Genomic DNA, 21,565 nt, shown 5'->3' with positions numbered 1-21,565 from the left:
TATACTGTCCTCTCCCCCCAATCACAGACCCCATGTTGTCCTCTCTCCCTTTATCACATCCTGCATATACTGTCTGGTAATGCTTTACCTTGACGCCACTGGAAGTGGTGAATTTACACCACTGCTAGGCTGCTTGACAGCCTCATCACATCTCCCATATACTGTCCTCTCCCATCATCACAGCCCCCATATACTGTCCTCTCCCCTTCATCACATCCCCCAAATACTGTTTTCTCCCCCTCATCACATCCCCCATATACTGTCCTCTCCCCTCATTACATCCCCCATATTCTGTCCTCTCCCCTCATCAGTGAACAACTGGACGATTCTGATCCAGTCGTTCATTTTCTGCTTGCTTTTACATGGAACGATTATCGTTCAAAACCCCGCGGGAGAAAGCAAGCTACTTCCTAGTTGTAAGAGGCACAAGCTACTTACTATTGACATCGTGTGACATTAGGCCAGTCTGTTGGTTGAACGCAGATCTTAGGAGCGAAAATGTCCAAGTCACCTAAAAATAAAAATAAAAAGTGTTAGAATGGGAGTACACAGCTTTATTTTTGTGTATTGGATGTGGATTTGGAGCCTTCCTTAGCAGCTCCTACCATTAACAATGGTTTACTGTCTTTTGCAGGTCACTTGGAATACCATTCACTGATCATACCTATGAAGACTGCAGACTAATGCTAACAGCTAGAGACCTGACTTTACCCATGGAGGCTGGGCTTGTGGAGTTCACAAAAATCAGCCGGAAGTTAAAGTGAGAAGCAGTTGTTCCCTTTTTTTTGTATAAAAGTTGAATTTGAGTTCTCATTACTTGACTCAATTTGAGCTAGATGATGAGCGCAGGTCATCAAGATCTGCGCTCATTTAAATAGTCTTTACACAGGCCAATGCAGATTGTATGGGAGATGAGTAATCCTTAATACTACCATTCGACCCAAACACACTTTCATCATTGTCGCCACCTATTGATGCATGGAGGTGTGTTGCTGATTGATTTTTGTTAAAGGCTTCTGCAGGCGAGCGCAAGCGCAAATATGCATGCTCCTGCGCAACGTATTCGGGCAATGAAAGGCTTACATATATTTTTTTTGTTCATGCGCTAGCAATACTTCATGCTGTCATCAGTCACCCAGCCCCCAGTAATCATCCATAAATAGTCCATATGTGTGGCCAACAAAATTGCACGACATCTGTGCACTGCGAGACACACCAATCTCACAAGAATATGAATTGCAGTGTGGGAAAAAAATCGTGGCATGCTCTAACTCCTCACACTCCTCAGAATGCATCGTCACAGCTTTAATGCCTCGCATTGCTCTTGCATTACATGCAATGTGCATGCGAGTGCGATGCAAGGTTGCCATTTAAATCAATGGAAAACGCTTCCGATCCTCTATCGCACCTGAAATTCGTGCAAGAGGATCGGAACTTCACCAATGTATTTATGCCTGAGCAATGCCTCATGAGCGCGGTATCGGGCAGCTTCATGGCCCGACGTCTCACTCGTCCTTGTGTAGGAAGTCTAATGCAAAAAAATAACATGGAAGTTTAAGCAAAGCCACAGGTTTCTGAAAAAGTTTTTTTTTGTGCCGCTTGACTTTTCTTTTCAGTGTACAGATGCCTTGGTCTTAAGCTTGACTCTTAGCGCGGCACACCGTCATCACGTTGCATTATCAGGGTGGTTTACTGACACTTGGAATTGATTCTAATGGGTTTTGTTGTGTTAAGATAAGAGAACAATAGGTTTGTCATGGGCAAAAACTTCCCAAATCTTTGAATAAGCTCTTTGCTTTAGACCGCCTTCACACTGGCGAGAAAATCATGCGAGACGCACAAATATAAATCCCGTTCTTTTGAATTGAGTCCTACACATGAAGGATGTTTTCCCGCATGGCACCACAATGCACTGCAGGTAACCAACTGCAGCATGTTCTATCTTGCTGCATAAACTTACATAGCAGTCCCATTGTTTTCTATGGGGCCGGCGGCAGCATCGCACCACATGCTAGGCGCACACGATGCAATGCGAGGTCTCCCATTGAAAACAATGAGAGAAACTCTGCGATCCTCTGCCACGGCTATTAGCTATCCTCCGGCACGGCTACTTACCCGAAGTGATGCGAGGCGGTTTTGAGATAAAAATGCCTCACATCCGCGGGGAAATCGCATGTCGGTGAGCGAGTGATTCACGGCCCGATATCGCACTCGTCCGTGTGTTGTTAGCTTTTTTTTTTTTTTTAAACTTTGTCTTTATTAAGCGGGTCTGGACAAACATGTAACATTACAGTATTTTTGCAGGTTCTTTTTTCCGTATCAGTCTTGGTTGTCCCAGCCTGCATTTTTTATATTATTTATATTAAACTAAACAAAATAAAACAAAACATTGAAACAGACAGATTATATACATGAAATCTAACCTTTGACCCATTTTGACCACGGATATTTTTGGTCTACTGACCTGTATGTTGAGGATCTTCAAAGTTTTCGGAGGCCCCGCAGGCTATGGCACGATTTGTAGATCACCCTAAATTAGTGTGTCTCCCATTGCTATCTGTTCCTGGAACCAGCAGGTGTAGTAGAAGCAGTTTCTTAATTTGTCTTTTACCCTTTGTGGTAATAATTGAATGAAGCTCCCCCAGGTTTCAAAGAAGGTTTGTACCTTCTTTTCTTTGAAAAGTGAAGTTTCCGCCCAATCCATCTGGAACAGGAACGCTAGCTTGTCCAGGAACAGTCTGAATGGGGGCCCTGATGGTTGTATCCATGTTTGTAAAATGGCTTTTAATCCCGCTGCTGCTATGAAGTGCAGTAGTTTTCTAACGCCTCTCGAGCAGTGGTAGACTTCAGAGTCTAAGTAGCCAAATATTGCCCATGTTGGTTCTTGTGGGCAGAAGTTCGTCAGGTGTGTTTTTGTGTACTCTCCTATCCGTGTCCAGAAGTCCTGTATTGGGGGGCATGTCCATAGGTTGTGATATAAGTTTGCATATGGCGCCTGGCATTTGAGGCAATTTGGGGTGTCGTAAGTTCCTATTTGAAATCCCCTACTTGGGGTTATGTATGATCTGTGGGCAATTTGCTGTCTCATCTCCAGAAATCTGGCTGATGGTAAGTATCTGTGTGCTGAGGTCAGAGACTTCATTATCAATGTTGGTGTGAAATCAGGATTGTCCCTGGCCCACTTACCAACCCCCGAGTCAATGTCATCTTGCTCCCTCATATTTCTTATTATCCTGTACAGCTTGGAGATCATTCCCTGTGGGCCTGTTTTCCTAGCCGTCCATATGTCATTTGCTTGTACCCAGTCAGGTTCTCGAAGTCGTGGTATGAGTTCTGTGATATAGTGTCTGACCTGAAGGTATGAAAATAGTGGGATTTGGATCTCAGGGTATTTTTGTTTCGTTTCGTCATATGTTAGGATTCGTTTTTCCTCTGTGTGCAGCAGTCTGTCTATTGTGTGTATTCCTTTGGTCTCCCATTCCGCGAAGCGAATATATTATGGGGATTACCGTCTTGAAAGTTGGGGTTGTTCATTATCGACAGGTATGGCGATACTTGGGGTGATGTTTGGTTATCTTTGCGCAGTTTATTCCATGTTTTCCAGGCCGTTAATATCAGGGGGTTCTTTTTGATTTTTCCTGGGAGTTCTGCGTATGAGCAGTGGAGGATATTCTGGAGTCGTGTTGGGCCGGCCATTTCTTGTTCGAGTGGTTTGTTTGTGAAGTGTGACTTGGAATGAATCCAGTCATGAATGATTCGTGTTTGTGCCGCTAGGTTGTAGTCTCGTATGCTGGGTAAGTTGGTTCCTCCGTTCTCTCTGTGCTTATGTAATATTTTGAGCGCGATGCGTGGTCTTTTCCCTCCCCATATGAATCTCCTGTACAGATAGTTTATTTTCTTTATGTCTTTTAATTTTAGGAATATGGGTAGTGAGTGTAGGATGTATAATAGACGTGGAAATTCTATCATTTTTAATAGGCTCACCCTTCCCAGAAAAGAAATCGTGAAGTTTTTCCATGTGCTTAGGGTCGCTTCTAATTTTTTGATATGGGGATCTATGTTTGTGTTATATAATTTGGAAGGGTTTCTTGTGAGTTGTACTCCCAAGTATTGTATTGCGTGTTTTTCCCACTTAAATGGATACTGCATTGCCCATGGGGGTTTGGCCTGTCCCCTAAGAAGTAAAGCCTCTGTTTTGTCTAGGTTTAAAGTGTAACCCGAGAGTTTGCCGATTTTTTCCACGTCCTGTAATAGGGGTGTTAGTGTTTCCCTAGGGTTGTCTATCACCAGTAAAAGATCGTCTGCAAATGCTTCTACTTTTATCTTTGTCCCTCCGCATGTGGCTCCTGTAAATAGCGTTGTTTGTGTCAAGTATCTAAGCAGTGGATCTATTGATAGATTAAACAACAGTGGTGAAAGGGGGCAGCCTTGTCTAGCCCCTCTAAATAAGTCTATGTTGGGAGTATTAAGGCCGTTGACTGTGAGAGTCGTGGTGGCCCTTGTGTGCATTGTGTCTATATAGTTCATAAAAATCTGTCCAAAGCCTCTTTTTTCCAGCAGTCTGTTTAAATATGGCCAGGCCATTTTATCAAAAGCTTTTTCTGCGTCCAGACTCAGCAGCATTGTAGTCTGGCTCTCGGGGTTTTGTGCTATGACCGTCGCCGCTATGGCGGCTCTGATGTTTTTTAAAGCACTTCTCCCTTGTGTAAAGCCTTTCTGTGCTGGATCTAGTATGGACGGGAGGATTAGCTGGAGTCTGTCGGCTAGTATTTTGGACAGGAATTTATAATCGCAGTTTAACAGCGCTATTGGTCTGTAGGATTTTGGTTCTGTCTGGTCTTTGCCCGGTTTGGGGAGTAGTATCGTTCTTGATACTCCAAAGTCCTCTGCTTGTGTGTCGTTTTTGTATATTGTGTTGTACAGTTGGGTCAGTACTGGCACCATATCTGTTATTAGTATTTTATAATATTCCGTCGAGAATCCGTCGGGGCCTGGTGTTTTTCCCCCTAGTGCCCTCGAGATCGCCCCTCTTACTTCTTCCTCCCGTATGTCAGCGTCTAGTAAAGATGTTTGTTCTTCTGTTAGTTTTGGTAGGTTCACAGATTCTAGGAAACTGTTTATGTCCGGCATGTTTGTTGGTTCTGCCCTGTATAGGTTTTCAAAGTATTCGTGTAGTATTTGAGTCACTTCTTCTTGTTTTGTTGTGAGGTTATCTCCATTGGCGTGTCTTAGTGCCAATATTGGTTTGTGTGGTTGTTTTTGTTTAGCCAGGTTGGCTAGCAAGCGACCTGTCTTGTTGCCCCACCTGTAGAACTTGTTTTTTGTTAGTTGTGTTTGCCAGTGTGCGTGTGTATGTACGAATGTGTTTAGTAAATGTTTTGCTGTGAGGAAGGTTTGATATGAATTATCGTCATGGGAGTTCATATGTTCTTTTTGTGCCTCCAGGAGGGAGTGATGTAATGTCTCGAATTCTGTTTGGAATTTTTTCCTCCTATGGGACAGGTAGCTTATGATATGGCCCCTCATCACTGCCTTCGAAGCTTGCCAAAATAGGTTTATGTCCTCTATATGGGCCCTATTGTCGTCTGCGTAATTATTCCAGTTTATTTTCAGGTATGCCCTGAAATCCTCTGATTCCCACAAAAATGAGGGGAATCTCCATATTTTGGTTAGCCTTCGCGGGGCTATCAGTTGTAGTTTCATTGTTATCGGTGCATGGTCACTGAGGGATATTGGGTGGATTATTGATTGGTGGTGATATTCAAAAGTGCTGTTTGATATCAGGAGAAAGTCTATGCGTGAAAATGAATGGTGTGCATTGGAGCAGCACGTGTATTCTTTATTGGTGGGGTTCAGGAGTCGCCACGGATCACATAAGCTGAGTTGTTCTTTTAGCGTTAGTAATGCATGTGTGATTGAGGTTGTTTGGGTGGATGGCCCTGTTCTGTCCAGTATTTCGTCTTGTACGCTGTTAAAGTCTCCTCCCATGATTATTCTATCGTTTAGATACGGTTGTAGTTTTTCTATTAGCGTGGCACAGAATGCCGGTTGATTTGTGTTGGGGCCATATACGTTCACCAAGGTATATATTTGTTCTTCCATTTTGATTCTCATTATTAGATATCTGCCCTGCGGGTCGGCTATATTTTGTAGTATTACATGTGGTGTGTTTTTCCTAATCAAAATGGCTACTCCTCGTGATGCTGATGTATGGGAGGCTGTATAACATGCGTCTATCCATGGTGCTTTTAGTTCCCCTTTTCCCTCTTTTTTCCAGTGTGTTTCCTGTAAAAACACTATATCTGGTTTATATCTTTTTAAATGTGTGAGTACTTTTTTTCGTTTAATGGGTGTGTTTAGTCCGTCTACATTCCAGGACAGTATTTGTATCGTGGAGGGTGTTTGATATTCAGTTGTCTCTAAGTCTGTGGGCATATTGGTATGTGTCGGTTATAATTACCGTGGTTTTTGCCTCTTTGTTGTCGTCACATCCTTCGGTCCCAGCGAGCCGTGGATGCAACTGGGTGTTGATTGTGCCATGCCTGCGGGGCTCTCCGATCCTCCTTTCGGTCCGTTTTCTAAAGGTCAAATGGGTCAGAAAAAAAATAGAAAACATAAAAAACATGAAAAACATAGTTATAAACATATAAACTTTCAGTATTGAATTATTTTTCTTTTGCATAACGGGTGCCACATCCACGATGTTTCGAACAGGGTCATAATAAAGAGCAACTATGCAGTTCCTTTTTTCCCCATCTTTCTCATCCCTGTTCTCCGTCTTCTTCCATGCGCAGATGTCTTCTGGCTTCCTCCGGGGTGTTGAATATTAGAGATTTATTGCCATCTTGGATTCGGAGCTTTGCCGGATATAGCAATTGGAAGCGTGTGTTTTGTTCATGTAAGGCCTGGCAGATTGGGGTAAATAGTTTGCGTTTTTGTGATACTGCCACTGAAAAGTCCTGGAACAGTAAGATCTTTGATCCTTGTATTATTAGTTCTCCTTGTCGTCTGTAAGCTTGTAAGATTGTTTCTTTTGTTGCCCAATGCATGTATTTTGCTATCACTGGGCGAGGTCTATTTCTGTTGTTACGCCCCTCCCCCGGGGGGCCAATTCTGTGAGCTCTTTCTATTGTTAGAGGGTCTTTAGGTATGTCGAGCTGGAGTACTTGTGGTAGCTCAGTAGTTAGGTAGGTTATAAGCTGGTTATTGGTTACTGTCTCAGGTATTCCCACAAAGCGAAGATTATTACGGCGATGTCTATTTTCTAGGTCGTCGATTTTCTCCCGAAGCATTTCGGTTTCTGACTGATTTCTTTGTAGCGAGGCTTCCAAGCTTGCTATGGTTTGTTCTGTATTCTGGGTTTTCGCTTCTAATTCCGTCAGCCTTTGGGTGTTGTCCGTGATTTGGGATAATGCTGAATTTATGGATTTATGCAATGCCTCTAATCTGTTATCAAATAGGGGGAGAAGCATTTTTGACACCTCTTGTGCCACCAGTGTTGCCTGGGTTATGTCCATGTTGTTATTCATTGGTTGGTCATTAGTTTGTATGGCGGAAGTGTCCATTGTCTCGTGGTCGGTGTCTGGTAAGACCGTGGTACATGGTGGGGGGTTCTTCAAAGGGGATGTAGGTTGGTGTGTGCTTTTGCTTTCTCTTTCTTTGATGTTTTTGGCAGCTTTGTTCTTTTGTTGTCCTCCCATAGATGTTTTGTCTGTGTTTGGCTGGCGTGTTGCCCTTGTTGAGGTGCCCGCGTTTTTTTCGTTTAGATATTTGTCCATGTTTTTTTTTTTTGTTTTTTTTTAAGTCGAGTGGTTATGCGGGTTGATTTGCTGAGATGTCTTCCCTGTTCTTGAGGTTTTTCTGGTTTTATTGCAGTTTAATTTTGTTGTGGATGTGGCTTATCTTTCATTATCTATTGCTCCATCTCTGTTTGTCTGGGGTCTTTGGTTCGCTCCGCGACTAATGTTCCTGCTGGTTTCGTTTTGTCGCTTTTATCTCCCCCACTCCTGTTTTTGGTGTACTTTAATTATTCTGTTTTGTGCTGTCTGGGCTTTCTCTCCCCTCTTTTCCTTATTTCCCCCCCCCCCCTGTTGCTGTTTTGTTCTTTAGGGATTTGTCAGGGGTTAAATTCGAATGATAGTCCCTTGGGATCTTTTCTGTGGTATGTACTGGGTTTTGTGTTTTTCTTGAGGTTGGGATGGGGCTCGTGTGGTAGTTATGGTTGCCCACTGTTCTTGGGCTGTTTCCCCCCCCCCCCTCTCTCTCTTTGAAGGGGATCTCTGTGCCTCTGTTGCGTTCTGGGGCCCTCTCTGCAGCGTTGGTGTGGCTGTGTGGTGTCTTCACACTTCTTTGCTGCCTCTCGGCTCCTTCCCCTGCCTGGTGTAATGGGCGGGGCTTATTGTGGGCATCGCTGTCGAAATTTAGGCTGTGGCTTCTGCTTCCGCTAGGCCGCTGCGTCCCCACAGGTTTTCGGGGGGTCGCCGGTTCAGGGGGGGGGTTTCTCCGGTTGTCCGGGTGCTCTCCCGGGCTATTCTCCCCGTGCGGAGCTGGGCTATGTCTGTCACGGCCCGGGTGTTGTGGCGCGATGCCCGCTGCTGCCCGCTTTGGTGTTCCGGTGGGGTATCTACTCTCGGGGGGTCTCCCCTAGTCCTCTATGGCTTCCCGAGGTCTTCCCCCCTCTCGCGGCTCTTACCGGGCTTGGTCGCGGTTCTCGCGGCCGGAAATTTAGTCCGCGGCTTTGGGCGCGTCCAGGCCGCAGTGTCCCCGACGCTCCCGGTATGTCTTGGGCGGGGGCCGATGGGTCTGCAGACCTTACCGGAGATCTTCGGCGGAGGTAAGGTCCCGGCTGGCTATGGGTTGGGCGTCCCGTTTCCTCGCCTCTGTGCCCCGGTTCTCCTTTCCCGCGGTCCGCGTTTGGAGGTTCACGGAGGATCTTCCGGGCCCCTTGCCGGTGTTGGGACTTCTGCCTAGCAAGCAGGGGAGATGTCCGTCCCTGCAGCTGCTTTTTTGTGGGTCACTAGAGGGTCCCGGTGTCTCTGGGAGTTGTGTCACGCAGGAGCTCTGAGAGACACGTCCTGCTTCCTCTGTGTCCTGGGCGGAAGTCCGTGTTGTTAGCTTTTATAGTCGGGGGATAGTTCTGGTATACACGCTGACTTTTATAGTCGGAGGGATAGTTCTGGTATACACGCTGACTTTTATACTCGGAGGGATAGTTCTGGTATACACGCTGACTTTTATACTCGGAGGGATAGTTCTGGTATACACGCTGACTTTTATAGTCGGAGGGATAGTTCTGGTATACACACTGACTTTTATAGTCGGAGGGATAGTTCTGGTATACACACTGGCTTTTATAGTCGGGGGATAGTTCTGGTATACACGCTGACTTTTATAGTCGGAGGGATAGTTCTGGTATACACGCTGATTTTGTAGCCTAGATGAGCTGTGAATTGAGGTGAATATATATTTTGGCAAGTAAGTCAATGGACCTAAAAGAGGAGTCAAGGCAGGAATTACCTACTTGGGGCTAATGCCCACGGATGGATTTCTGCCGCGTTTCATGAACCCAATAGCTTACTGCCTTTAAATGTTCACGCAGCATGAAAGAAATCGTGGCATGTTCTAATTGCGGAAAAACGCGCAGCCGGCGTCCATTGCAGTCAATGGAAGCCATGCATCACGTGATACTTCCGCTGTGAGCACAGCGGAAGTATCGCATGATTACGCGGTTTGTTTTTTTTTCAGCCTCACTGCGGCTGTAGATCGCTGCGCCTATGTGAGTCCTAAAGAATATTTAACATTAAGCAAAAACTAGTGCCAGATTCTTGACAAGCACACACGCCAGCGCTAATCTCTGCGCCAAAACTATCCCAAATGATTGTGCCCCAATACGTTTACCTTACTTATATTTGTTACTGTATTACTTACTTTCAGCAATTTGTTTTCAGCCTAAAATGGAACAATTTTGAGAAACAGCTGGAAGTGTACGCATCTATTGCCGACTTGTCAAAGGGAGGAAGGATTGGAATAGAAGAGTTTGCCAATCATCTCAAGCTGCCGGTGTCGGATCTACTAAGAGAGCTGTTCGCACTGTTTGACCGGGTAAGTCTTATATTATAAGGCTTACTATAAGATGTCACAACTTGAGACGTGTAACTTTTGGGAACTTGGTAGCATATAGTGTTAGGCTGAAAAATGACTTGTGTCCATCTAGTTCAGCCTGCTATCCTGCAATGTTGATCCAGAGGAAGGAGAAAAACCTAATGAGGCCGAAGCCAATTATACTCACTTTAGGAAAAATATTCCTTCCCAACTCCAATCTGGCAATCAGAATAATCCCCGGGTCACCGACCCTTCTGAAGTAATCAGTGACTATAACATATTATATTGTAACACCCAAGAAAGGCGTCCAGGCCTCTCTTGTACGCTTATCATGTTCACCATCACTACATGCTCAGGCAGAGAGTTCCATAGTCTCACTGCTCTTACAGTAAAGAACCCCCTTCTATGTCGGTGTAGAAACCTTCTTTCCTCTAGACGTAGAGGGCGCTCTGTTGGCACAGTCCTGGGTATAAACAGATGATGGGAGCGATCTCGGTATTGTCCCCCGATATATTTATACATAATTATTAGGTCGCCCCCCCCCCCCCCCCCCCAACCGTCTTTTTTGCTAAACTAAATAACCCCAATAATAAAACTTCAGTCTTGTGCAAAACTCCACACTGATCATGATCATATTATATCTGTTTAATGGCCGAAGCTCATTTTTCCTGATATAATGCTCCAGTCCCCCTCTATAGACAGACATTGTCCTTGTATTCGGTAATTTCGGTGTTGTCATTGAAATGAATGGAATGCATGCATGTCCTCCATTTCTGTGGGGACAGTCAGGACCGCCATACTCAGGACTCGTGGGAACCCCAGTGGTTACACCCCACTGATCATAGAGTTACTCCCCATCTTCTGAGTAACTTTAGATCTCTTTATATCTTGGTACAACCCCTTAAAGCACATCCTCTGGTACTGGCCAAACAATGATGGCTGGACCGCTTTTTCGACTACCTGATGCATACTGTGTGCATGCAGATCTCACTGGCCAGAGCCGCTCATGTGGGCAGCACTAGTCAATCACAGCAGGCGTAGTGTCTTAGGGATCCGGCACACGGACGTATTAACACGTGTGGATAAAATGTACATGTGCAAAATGCAGAGACGCATGGGTTCGTACACATTATCCTTTTTTGCGTGAGCAGAAGTCTATGCGGGGTGGACAAATGTACAATGGGATCCGTGAAAGAATGCGCATTTAAATCAGGGCGGGCGTGTATCTTGTGCCCATGTGAAGATGCTCTGTGCATGCAAACACGCTCACAAATGCCTTGTGCTAGCAAAAACGCATACGCCCGTGTGAAGCCACCCTTAGACTCAGGCCTCATTCACACGGGTGTATTTGCGCTCCAGATTACGCGCTTAAGGGTGCCCACCCACTAGCGTTTTTTTACTGCGAAATTCGTAGCGTTTTTTTTTTTTCTGCAGGGGTCTTTGGGCTATGGGACATGCAAAGCTAAAATCGCAATCGCGATATCGCGGTAAATCGCGATTTTTACATTACAAGTCCCATAAACCCCCTGCAGAAAAAAAAAACCTGCGAATTTCGCAGTGAAAAAAAACGCCAGTGGGTGGGCACCCTTATACGGATAGCATAAACGCCATTGATTTGTATTAGGGCAATCAGACTTGTGTTTTTCACACGTGTATTTTACATGCGTGAAAAAAAAAAAACGCAGTACGTCCGGTTATGGTCTGTATTACTGATCGAAATTGTTCATTCAAATCAATTAAATTCAGTGAATCTGTGTGAGATTTTTGCGCTTTTTTTTTTTTGTGTGTGTGTGAAAAATTGTAGTTTTATACACCTGCAAAGAAAACCACAAGAAAGACCAAATACAGAGTGAGGGCGGTTCCAGATGAGTGCGGGCACAACTACACTCGGCAGTACGGAGCTGCGGTGCGCCTGAACGAGGGGAATTTCTTCCCATTCGTTGGGTTTTCAAACTCCGCATCCGAGTGCAGGAGTTTGAAAATAATCACGAGAAGTCTGATGATGGTTTTGTGGTGCGACTAGCTTCCCCCCTCATGTGAAAGCTCCCTAAGGGCTCCTGCACACTGGCGATCGCGATATCGTGGCAAAATCGCTACTTTTTTCCCCGCAATTTTTTTGAGCATCAGCGCTGCTTTTTTTCCCAAAAACATGGCTGCCGTTCGCGATTTATGAGTCAATTGGACTTTCTAATGTTAAAAAGTCATCGCATGGAAATCACAAGTTGGTGCTTTGCAATGTGATAAAAAGGAGGCGCCATAGGGAAACATGGGAGATAAAGCGCAGAAAGATAGAACACGCCGCTATTTTTTTTTCTTGCAACATCGAATGAGTGAAAACATTGAAAATGTTCTAATTTTGACGCCACATAGACTTTTATGGGAGACTATGCGAGCCAACCGGCAAAGGGAGGGGGGACGGTGTTTAACATCCCTGTGGGGATAAAGGGAGTCCCTACGGGGATGTTAATCTTTCCCCCTTCCTTTGCCGATGAAGGTCGTCCCAAGCTGCAGGGATTCCCTTCATCCCTGCGGGGATTCCTTTCAGTGAGGTAGATGGGAGATGCGATGCGAGAGCTCACCCAAAGATAGGACGTGCCGCGATGCGGGAAAACATCGCTCATGTGTATGAGCCCATTCAAAAGAATGGACTTCACATCCGTGCGTGTTTTGTGCGCATTGCATCACACAGAAATTGCACAAGTTTCTCGTTCGTGTGAATAAAGCCTTAGGCCTCATGTCCACGGGGAAAATCAGGCCCGCTACGGATTCTCCATGTAGAATCTGCAGCGGGTCCCTCCTGCCCCGCGGACATGAGGGCTGAAAATAAGAATAAATGAGAATTAACTCACCTCCCATCCGCTCCGTTTCTTCTCTTCGCCGCGGTGTCATCTTCTCTGCGTCGCGGCCGGATCTTCTTTCTTCGGCTCGGCGGATGCGCATGATGACGTCGGTGACGTGCCCCGCGCATGCGCCGTCCCGAAGAAAAAAGATCCGGCCGCGACGGAGAGAAGATGGCGCCGCCGCGAAGAGAAGAAACGGAGGGTGTGAGTAAATTCCGAATTTTGTCTCCCGCGGATCCGGACGGCTTCCATAGGCTTCAATAGAAGACCCGCATGAAAATGGAGCATGGTCCAGATTTTTTCATGCTCCATTTTTTTTTTAATCACTTTGATTGACGATCCGCGGGTATTTATCTACCCCGCGGGTGGTCAATGCATCCCTATGGGGTGCGGATCCGCGGGCAGGAGAAGAGTTAAAATCCGCTGCGGATTTTAATTCTTATTTTGCCCGTGGACATGAGCCCTTAGAGATCAGTGAGGGCTCTTTCACACGAGTGCTTTTGCGCGCTGAGAATCGGCCGTGGGAACTGCAACCACTGGTCAATTTTCACCGCTGGTTGTGTCCCTCTCAGGTGTGAACAGGGCCGCCAGTGCAGAAAAGGACACTTACCTGCGCAGGAACGCTCACAAGACGAAGTGATTGCGCTCCATTTTAGAGTGAAAATGCGTCACACACTCGCGTGATTGCGTCACGCGCGTGTGAAGGAGTGCTAAGGGCTTTACATGGGCGTATGCGTTTTTGCACGCAGTGAACAATTTTTTTTTTACGTGTATTTTACTGTCATTTCTGTGTCACAGGGCCTATTCATTTGCGTGCTGCAAACGAGCCCTCCCCGACTTAAATGGTTATTTACCCTAGTGAGTTCCAGGTGTGTTATTTTTCTCGTGGAATTGAACAGCGTATTGCACGCACATTTGCGCACTCCCTATAGACTTTAAATGCACACAAAAGTAGAGCATGCAGCGGTTTTTTCGCATTTGGGCAAAAAAAAAAAGGAAATGAAAACCAATCCATTGAAATCAATGGGTTTTATTCTCTGCGTATTGTGCTCAGAAATTTTGCGCATGCTAACACACGCGTGTAAATGTCCATGTGCAGGAACTCCTGGCTTCACATGGGTGTGTTTGCGTGTGCATTTACGCAGCGAATAGAACCCTGTAGATTTCAATGGGTTTGTTCACAAATGCGCGTTTTCACAATTCACGCAAAAAAATATGCAACATACTCTATTTTGCGGCATTTTTGCACACCAAAAGTCCCCATAGAAGTCAATGGGGATACACAAATATGCATGTGATATGCCAGGAGGTGCGTGATACGCTGCGTAATTGCGCAGGAAAGGAACGCATCCAGAACTCGTTAGACTAATTTCAATAGCTGGGAGCAGCGGTGGGTATTTTTCTGAATGCACAAAAGCCAGCAAAATATCTGCAGATGCGAATACACATACGCGGGCAAGCGCAATATCGCTATTAGAAAATCGGACTGATATCGCACTCATAAAGCTGCTTTCATACAAATGTTTTCTCGCAGATAAACGTCGCCCACAAATCGCCGCCATGTGAAGCATTGGACTGCAATGCATTCATTCACACGGGCGATTATTACCTCCCCTCCTCCCCCTCCCGCACAGCATCAAAATATGGGCCATGACCTATCTTTTGCCGAAAATCGCAGAGAGGGGGAAGGAGTTTACCGCCGCTTGTTGCAGAAGACGGCTGGTTTCTATTTAGCTATTAAGGCTTAATAGAAGCCATTCTGCCGAGCGCGGCAGCGGAGTCCATTTACGCGATGCAGCCCTGTGAATGGACGAGACAGCGCTAATTCCAAAAGGGATTAGATTGCAGCAATGCTGCGCTGCCGCATTTCTTCCACGCGATGCTTTTGCGTATAAATGCAACCCTTGTGTGAAAGAGGCCTAAAGCTGCGCTTTTTCAGCTATTTTGTATATACTGTGCACGCTACTTTCACGCGAGTGAAAAAAAATCATATATTGCTCCAATATGACAGAAAAAACGCATCGCATATAAATCACTTGCCAAGCCAGTGAGACACAATTTTTCTTTTCATGCACACAGAATTGAAGGCTTATTCACACGGGCGGATTTTTTATCAGTATTTTGTGAGCCAAAACCAGAAGTGGAGAGAAAGTCTAATTGGGAAGAGTTTCATTTCTTCCGTATTTTGGGCCGTTCCTGGTTTGGCTCACAAAATACTGATGTAAAATTCGTTGTGTGAATAAGGCCTAAGGCTTATTCAGACTGGCACAGGCGAAACTACGCTCGGCGGCACGGGCAAATCATGCGTACAAATCACGGGCAGGAAAGGAGGTGGTGAAAACAAAACCACTGAAATCCCATAGAGATCCGCGGTTTTGTTTTTTCCCTTTATACGGTTGTGATTATAAGGGGACTAAAGTACATTCGTGTGAAGGAGCCGTCGGCGCAATTTTATGCATATGAGAGCGCATTTGCTTACCCCCCTAGACTCTAATAGAATATCAGGAGCACAAATGCACGTAAAAATCATTGCGGTTTCTGTGACCGCTTTTCTGCACAGAAATCAGCGTGCTAAATCGCCGTGTGAAAGAGGCCCTAGGGCTTCGGCAGACGAATGTACGCGACAAGACGATTGTCGCAGTGGAGCGTATTTGTGCATAAACAAGGTTTACAGTAATCGGGTTGCACTCACAATGCCAGTTCACACGCACGATACCTCCTTTCCGTGGCATACAGTGGCGATGGTCATCTTCTCGCTGCGACGTCCGCTGGGTCACAACCCTTCCCTGTCATGCAGAAAGATGAGGTGAGAAACACGCTTATGAGAATGAACCTATGGAGATCACAGGGAGCCGTGCGGGTGTCATGGCAGCCAGGGGCCTTCTGAAAGGCCCCAGGACTGTCAAAGCAGAATGCTTATCCAGGCATTCTCGTGGGGTGGCTTGGTAGACTGCCTGTCAATTCGCAGTATGATGTAAGGCTATGGCATTTCATCATATTGCAAGAGCGATCAGAGCATCACACGCTCATGTTCACTCTGGGACAAAAAAAAGTGAAAATAAGTTTTAAAAAGTCTTACTAATTATATAAAAAAATAAAAGGTTATTTTAATTATTAAATAGAAAAAAAACAACTGTGCTTCCGTAAATGACCAACCTATCAAAGTAGCACATTATTTACCCCGCACAGTGAACGTCATCAGGAAAGAAAAAAAAACAACACCAGAATTTTGCTTTTTGGACACCCCGTCTTTAAGAAAAAAATGTAATAAAAAGGGATGAAAAAGTCACATGTGCTCCAGAATGGTACCAACGGAAAACTACAGGATATCCTGCAAAAACAGAGCCCTCACACAGCTGCGTCAACGAAAAAATAAAGAAGTTATGGCCGTCAGAAAATGGCGGCAGAAGATAATTAAAAAAAATTAAATATCTTGGAAAAAATAAAAGTAGTACGGCGAAAAAAGAAAAAAAACTACATAAATTTGGTAACATAGTATTCGTACTGACCCATAGATTAAAGCTATCATGTCATTTCCGTTGCAGTGTGTACACCGTAGAAACAAGACGCACCAAAAGATGGCGGAATTTCATTTTTTTTTCCACTTACAATTTTTTTTCAGCCTGCAAAAAACGAGCCCTCAGACAGCGACGGCGACGGAGAAATACAAGTTATGATTTATTAGAACGGGGGAGCAAAAAACAAAAGGGCCCGGTTAAGGGCTCATTCACACGAGGACCTACGTGTGCAAAAATCACGCACGTAAAAAAACCTGCAGCTATTGGAACCGACGGTTTTCTATGCGAACGTTCAGATAAAGAAATGTTACATGCGCAAAAAACATCTGAACGATCCCGTAGGAAACCATTCCTCCTAATAGTCGCGTGATTTTTCTGCGGTGATTTTTGCACGCGTAGGTCCGCATGTGAAAGAGGCCGTAGCCTTTACTGTGTCATGAAGCCCATTGTTCTCTATGGCCACGTAATTTACGCTATAAATACACAATTACACTGCGCATGTGCGGCGTTTATACGCGCCATTGCAAAGCGACAGAGCTTGAAAATTAAACAAAACCAGGAAGTCTGCGCACGACAGTGTGAGCGAGATACATCGTCATGCGCAGTGCAAAACCGCTGCCATACGCAGCGATAGGCCGGCTCCACAGCGGCAACGTGCAGCGTTTTACGTTTACGGTCGTGTACGCCGGACTTATAAATCAGATCATATACAGGCCGATTCCCTTCCTGCAAAACCCACACGTGATAAAATCATGCAATTTTTGCGCCATGCAGGAGCTAGTAAAAATGCAGAATTATGATTTTTAATGCTTTCCTTCACATCTGCAATGTTTTTACTCATGCGATGTTGCGTGAAAAAAAAAAATCACGGGATGCCCTATCTTTCTGCGTTTTGCGTTTTTTCCCTATACTGGCTCCCTTTTACCGCATCGCAAAGCACGACCGTGCAATGCATTTTTAACATTACAAAGTCTTATTGACTTTTACGCAAAAATTACTACAAAATTGCGTGAAGAAAAAAAAAAAATCACACGAGAAAATCTTAAGCGACATTGATCTTTTTGTGAGAGAAAGCAGCACTGACGCTCAAATTGTGGGAAAAAAGACGCGATTTTGCCGCAATTGCCAGTGTAAAGAAGCCCTAAGACCACCTTCACACGACCGTATGTGTTTAACGGTCGCCCCAGATGAATGAATCAAGTCCTGATCTGTATTCGCTGCCGTTTGAATGTAAAAAAAGCACGCAGAAGCGATGAAACCAGCGATCGCTGTAGAATCCTCAGAAGGTCGATAAACGCCTAGTTGGGGTGAGCCTCCTTCTTTTCCCTGCGTTGTACGCCAGTAACTCCCTGAAGACCTGTCTTTTCACGTGACATATAAAATGCACGACTGAAAACGGGCGCGTATGTCCTATTTTTCAAGGCGCAATATTTTAAGCGTCAAAAAATTGTTCGTCAGACCGAACACCTTGGAATCCAGCGCTTCGCGGGGTCGCGTTTCATGTTTTTTTTTCTTTTCTAACAGCACTAAAGGTCGTCTAAATAAGCCCGTAAACAGATGAACGCGGTTGTGGAGCTTTTTGCGCACGCACAACATGATGAAGCATAGTTATTGATCTTAATGGTTTAATTCTGACGACCGTGTTTCTCGCGTGCGAGAAAAGATAGGCCTTGTCCGCTTTCTTTTTTTTTTTTAACGCACGCGATTACACGGGTTTGAACAGTAAACAAGACTTCTAACGTGTTCATGCACCAACACCCTCCATTGCGGTGAGCATATTTGTGCATCCGCTTGTCTGTTTAAGCCCTAACTTTGTACTCTTTTGCCTCATTCCCTCTGAAGAGTGCAGAAAATGGCGCCTGCAGCATCCATGACCTTTTGTATGTGAATCTGCATATAGCCGGCCATCTGCTAGTGTGACACCAGTGATGGCGGCAGCCTCCCGCCATATCACGTCTCTGAGGCTAGTTACACACAGGCGGGCGCAATTTTTGGCCCGATATCACGCTTATCAACTTTTTACTCCGCGGCTGCGAGGCGACTTTCAGCCAAAAACGCTTCATATTGCTTCTGTGAAATTCCGATCCTCTGGTGCGAGTCTCACACATAAGAGCGGATCAGAAGTGTTTCTGGTTGATTCCAATGGGAATCATCGCATCGCACGAGAGCCATGCAACGTATTTAAGGTCCCATTGAAATCAATGGGCGAGGCAGACTGAGGAACGCGGGAAAAAAATACGACCTGCTGCGTTTTTGTTTTGTTTTTTCCCCCTCACAGCATCGCTCGTGTGTATGGACATAATACATAATTCATATTCACACAAGTTTTGCGCGTCTCGCAGCCTTCATAGATATATTCTGACACTGATTAAATGGAGCCGTTTGCCACGAGATGCTCACCGGAGTACATGTCTGTGGCGCACACCTGTCTAGCGGTCGTGTCACGACGTCAGGGGAATGGCGCACGTTGCTGAGAGTTGATGGTCTGACAGACATGGCGGGAGATTTATGAAGGGGGCTAAAACAAAAACTGTCCTAAACCAGAGCTGAGGGAAAGCGAAAGCTGCTCTGTGATTGGTTGCCGGGGGCAACAGCCTGCGGGCCGCCTCAGGCATCAGCATCTTCCTCATGAGGAGCCAGACAAAAATGGAGAAGTTACTGAGGAACATTCGGGTTTCCTAGCGAGTGAATCGCTCTGTAGTTCTTAATAGTTCACAGTACAGAAGGCCGGCAGACGCCATCTTGTTATATAGACCCTTCTATTCCACTGATTATGGCGATCGGCGGCCATTGTCTGACAACAGGGGAGAAGCAGTGTTAGGGCCGCTCCCTCACAAGCGGTTTTATACCATGTATTACGCACGTTTTTCATGCCCGCGTACTACTCTGCACTGAAGCTCTACATATTTCATGGGGCCTCACATTAGCGTTTTTGCACCATATTTTACACGCAGCGTGTCCCATTTTCGGCGTTTCGGCACATATTTCGCCCACTAAATCGCCCTTTGAAATGAATAGGGGGTGTAAAAAACGTGGCGACAACATCCTATTGTTACTGTACAAAATGCGTCGTAAAAACGCGGGCAAACGCGCACAAAAACAAAATGCATAAAAACGCAGCTCTGCGAGCAAAACACTTGATAAAAGACGCTCCGTTTTTACAGACACTTGTGTGCGCCCCCGAGGGCTCCGTCACATAACGTGTTCACGCCTGCGAGAGCTTGACGTCATTGCGCTCTGAATAGAGTGCTACCACATCCTCTCGCGAGTGTAACCGCGCTCCTATCCGGTACTGTTGTGTGAATGGCATGAAATACGCAAATAACGTCCGAGTCTCAATCGTGGCAAATCTGCGATAATACGGTGCGTACGGGCGAACGTAAAAATGCATACGGTCGCGTGAAGGCGGCCTAATTAGACATTTCAATAAGTGTGAATTTTTTTGCAGATGGGGGGGAAGCATAATTTGTTCCACAAATACACGGCGCTAATGCGTGCACAAATACGATCCGTAAACGATGTGGGCTGTTGTGCGAAAATGTGCACATTCTAATGTACTTTCCACATTGCCTTTCCAGTTCACATTGGCGCGGGATACACCCGTGATGGTATTGAGCTGGCTGGGCAGCCTAATTAGTCTCCGATGTTCTCGTATAACACCGCAAAAATCGCACGATTTTCGCATGAGGCATTAAAGGAGATGTCCCGCGCCGAAACGGGTTTTTTTTTTTTTCAACCCCCCCCCCCCGTTCAGCGCGAGACAACCCCGATGCAGGGGTTAAAAAAACCACCCGCACAGCGCTTACCTGAATCCCGGCGGTCCGGCGTCTTCATACTCACCTGCTGAAGATGGCCGCCGGGATCCTCTGTCTTCGTGGACCGCAGCTCTTCTGTGCGGTCCACTGCCGATTCCAGCCTCCTGATTGGCTGGAATCGGCACGTGACGGGGCGGAGCTACACGGAGCCGCTCTCTGGCACGAGCGGCTCCATAGAAGACTGCTGAAGACCCGGACTGCGCAAGCGCGGCTAATTTGGCCATCGGAGGCCAAAAATTAGTCGGCACCATGGAGACGAGGACGCCAGCAACGGAGCAGGTAAGTATAAAACTTTTTATAACTTCTGTATGGCTCATAATTAATGCACAATGTATATTACAAAGTGCATTATTATGGCCATACAGAAGTGTATAGACCCACTTGCTGCCTCGGGACAACCCCTTTAATAAAAAAAGCACATTTTGAAACCAGTGAGCCAGTGAGCCTGCGTTTTATCGTGTTGCGATGCGATTTTAACATTAGAAAGTCCCATTGACTTTTGCGATAAAACGTTGCGTCATTTTATCGCACGCGGCAGCAATTCAATGCGGGATTTCTCTCTAGAAAAAAATGTACACGCGATTTTGTAGCGCCAATAGTGCTATCACCAGTGTGAAAGGGGCCTAAGGGTGCCATACATTGCCTCGCCAACTATATTGCCCAGCATGCTTCCTATGTCTCTACACACCAAGCGGCTCTGTAACAACACAAGGATAACGTTTGATTTCTTAAACCCTGTCACACTGAAGGGGTAGTCCGGCTTCAGAAAATAAAGGTTATTTTCTGTATAACAAAAGAGTTATGCAATTTTCCAATATTTTTTTCTGTTTCTCACATATGTCAAGATCTCTGCTTGCTGTCACTCAATTGAAACTTTTTTAGGGGGTAAAAATCTGGTTATGTGGTGGTGGGCACACAAGTGTATGGCAGATACAAGACACATAACTGTACGGACGTTCATCACATGACCTGGAATGTTTCTTATTAAAATGACAGCAAGCTGAGTTCTTAAAATCTCTGAAGATCTGATACAGAAAGTATATTGTGAAGTTGCACAACTTTTCACTATGCAAAGAATAGCATTCATTTTCTGAAACCAGAACACCCTTTTACAATAGTAAACATGGATGTGAAGTGTTGAAAATGTCAAACCGTTTCATTTAACCCCTTCCCACCCCATGATATATATATATATATATGTATGTCACGGTAGGGATGGGGTTCGCACGAAATGCCGTACGTGTACCATAATGAGATGGCGAGAGCTCAGGACTGAGTCAGCGCCAACTGC

The 21,565-nt window shown here is 45.5% G+C and overlaps 1 protein-coding gene across 1 annotated transcript in view; it reads left to right on the top strand.

The window, feature by feature from the left end:
• Positions 1–21,565, top strand: part of LOC136581700 (lysophosphatidylcholine acyltransferase 2-like) — a 92,199-nt gene that overhangs the window by 23,766 nt on the left and 46,868 nt on the right. Inside the window, exons 2-3 of the mRNA XM_066582323.1 lie at positions 635–760; positions 9,948–10,101. Coding sequence (XP_066438420.1) covers positions 635–760; positions 9,948–10,101 — 280 coding nt within the window. The remainder of the gene's footprint in view (positions 1–634; positions 761–9,947; positions 10,102–21,565) is intronic.

The sequence above is a fragment of the Eleutherodactylus coqui genome, chromosome 11 (assembly GCF_035609145.1).
Source record: "Eleutherodactylus coqui strain aEleCoq1 chromosome 11, aEleCoq1.hap1, whole genome shotgun sequence".
Taxonomy (NCBI): domain Eukaryota; kingdom Metazoa; phylum Chordata; class Amphibia; order Anura; family Eleutherodactylidae; genus Eleutherodactylus; species Eleutherodactylus coqui.
Note: the sequence above shows the minus strand (reverse complement) of the source record. Positions and strands in the feature narration are given on the sequence as shown.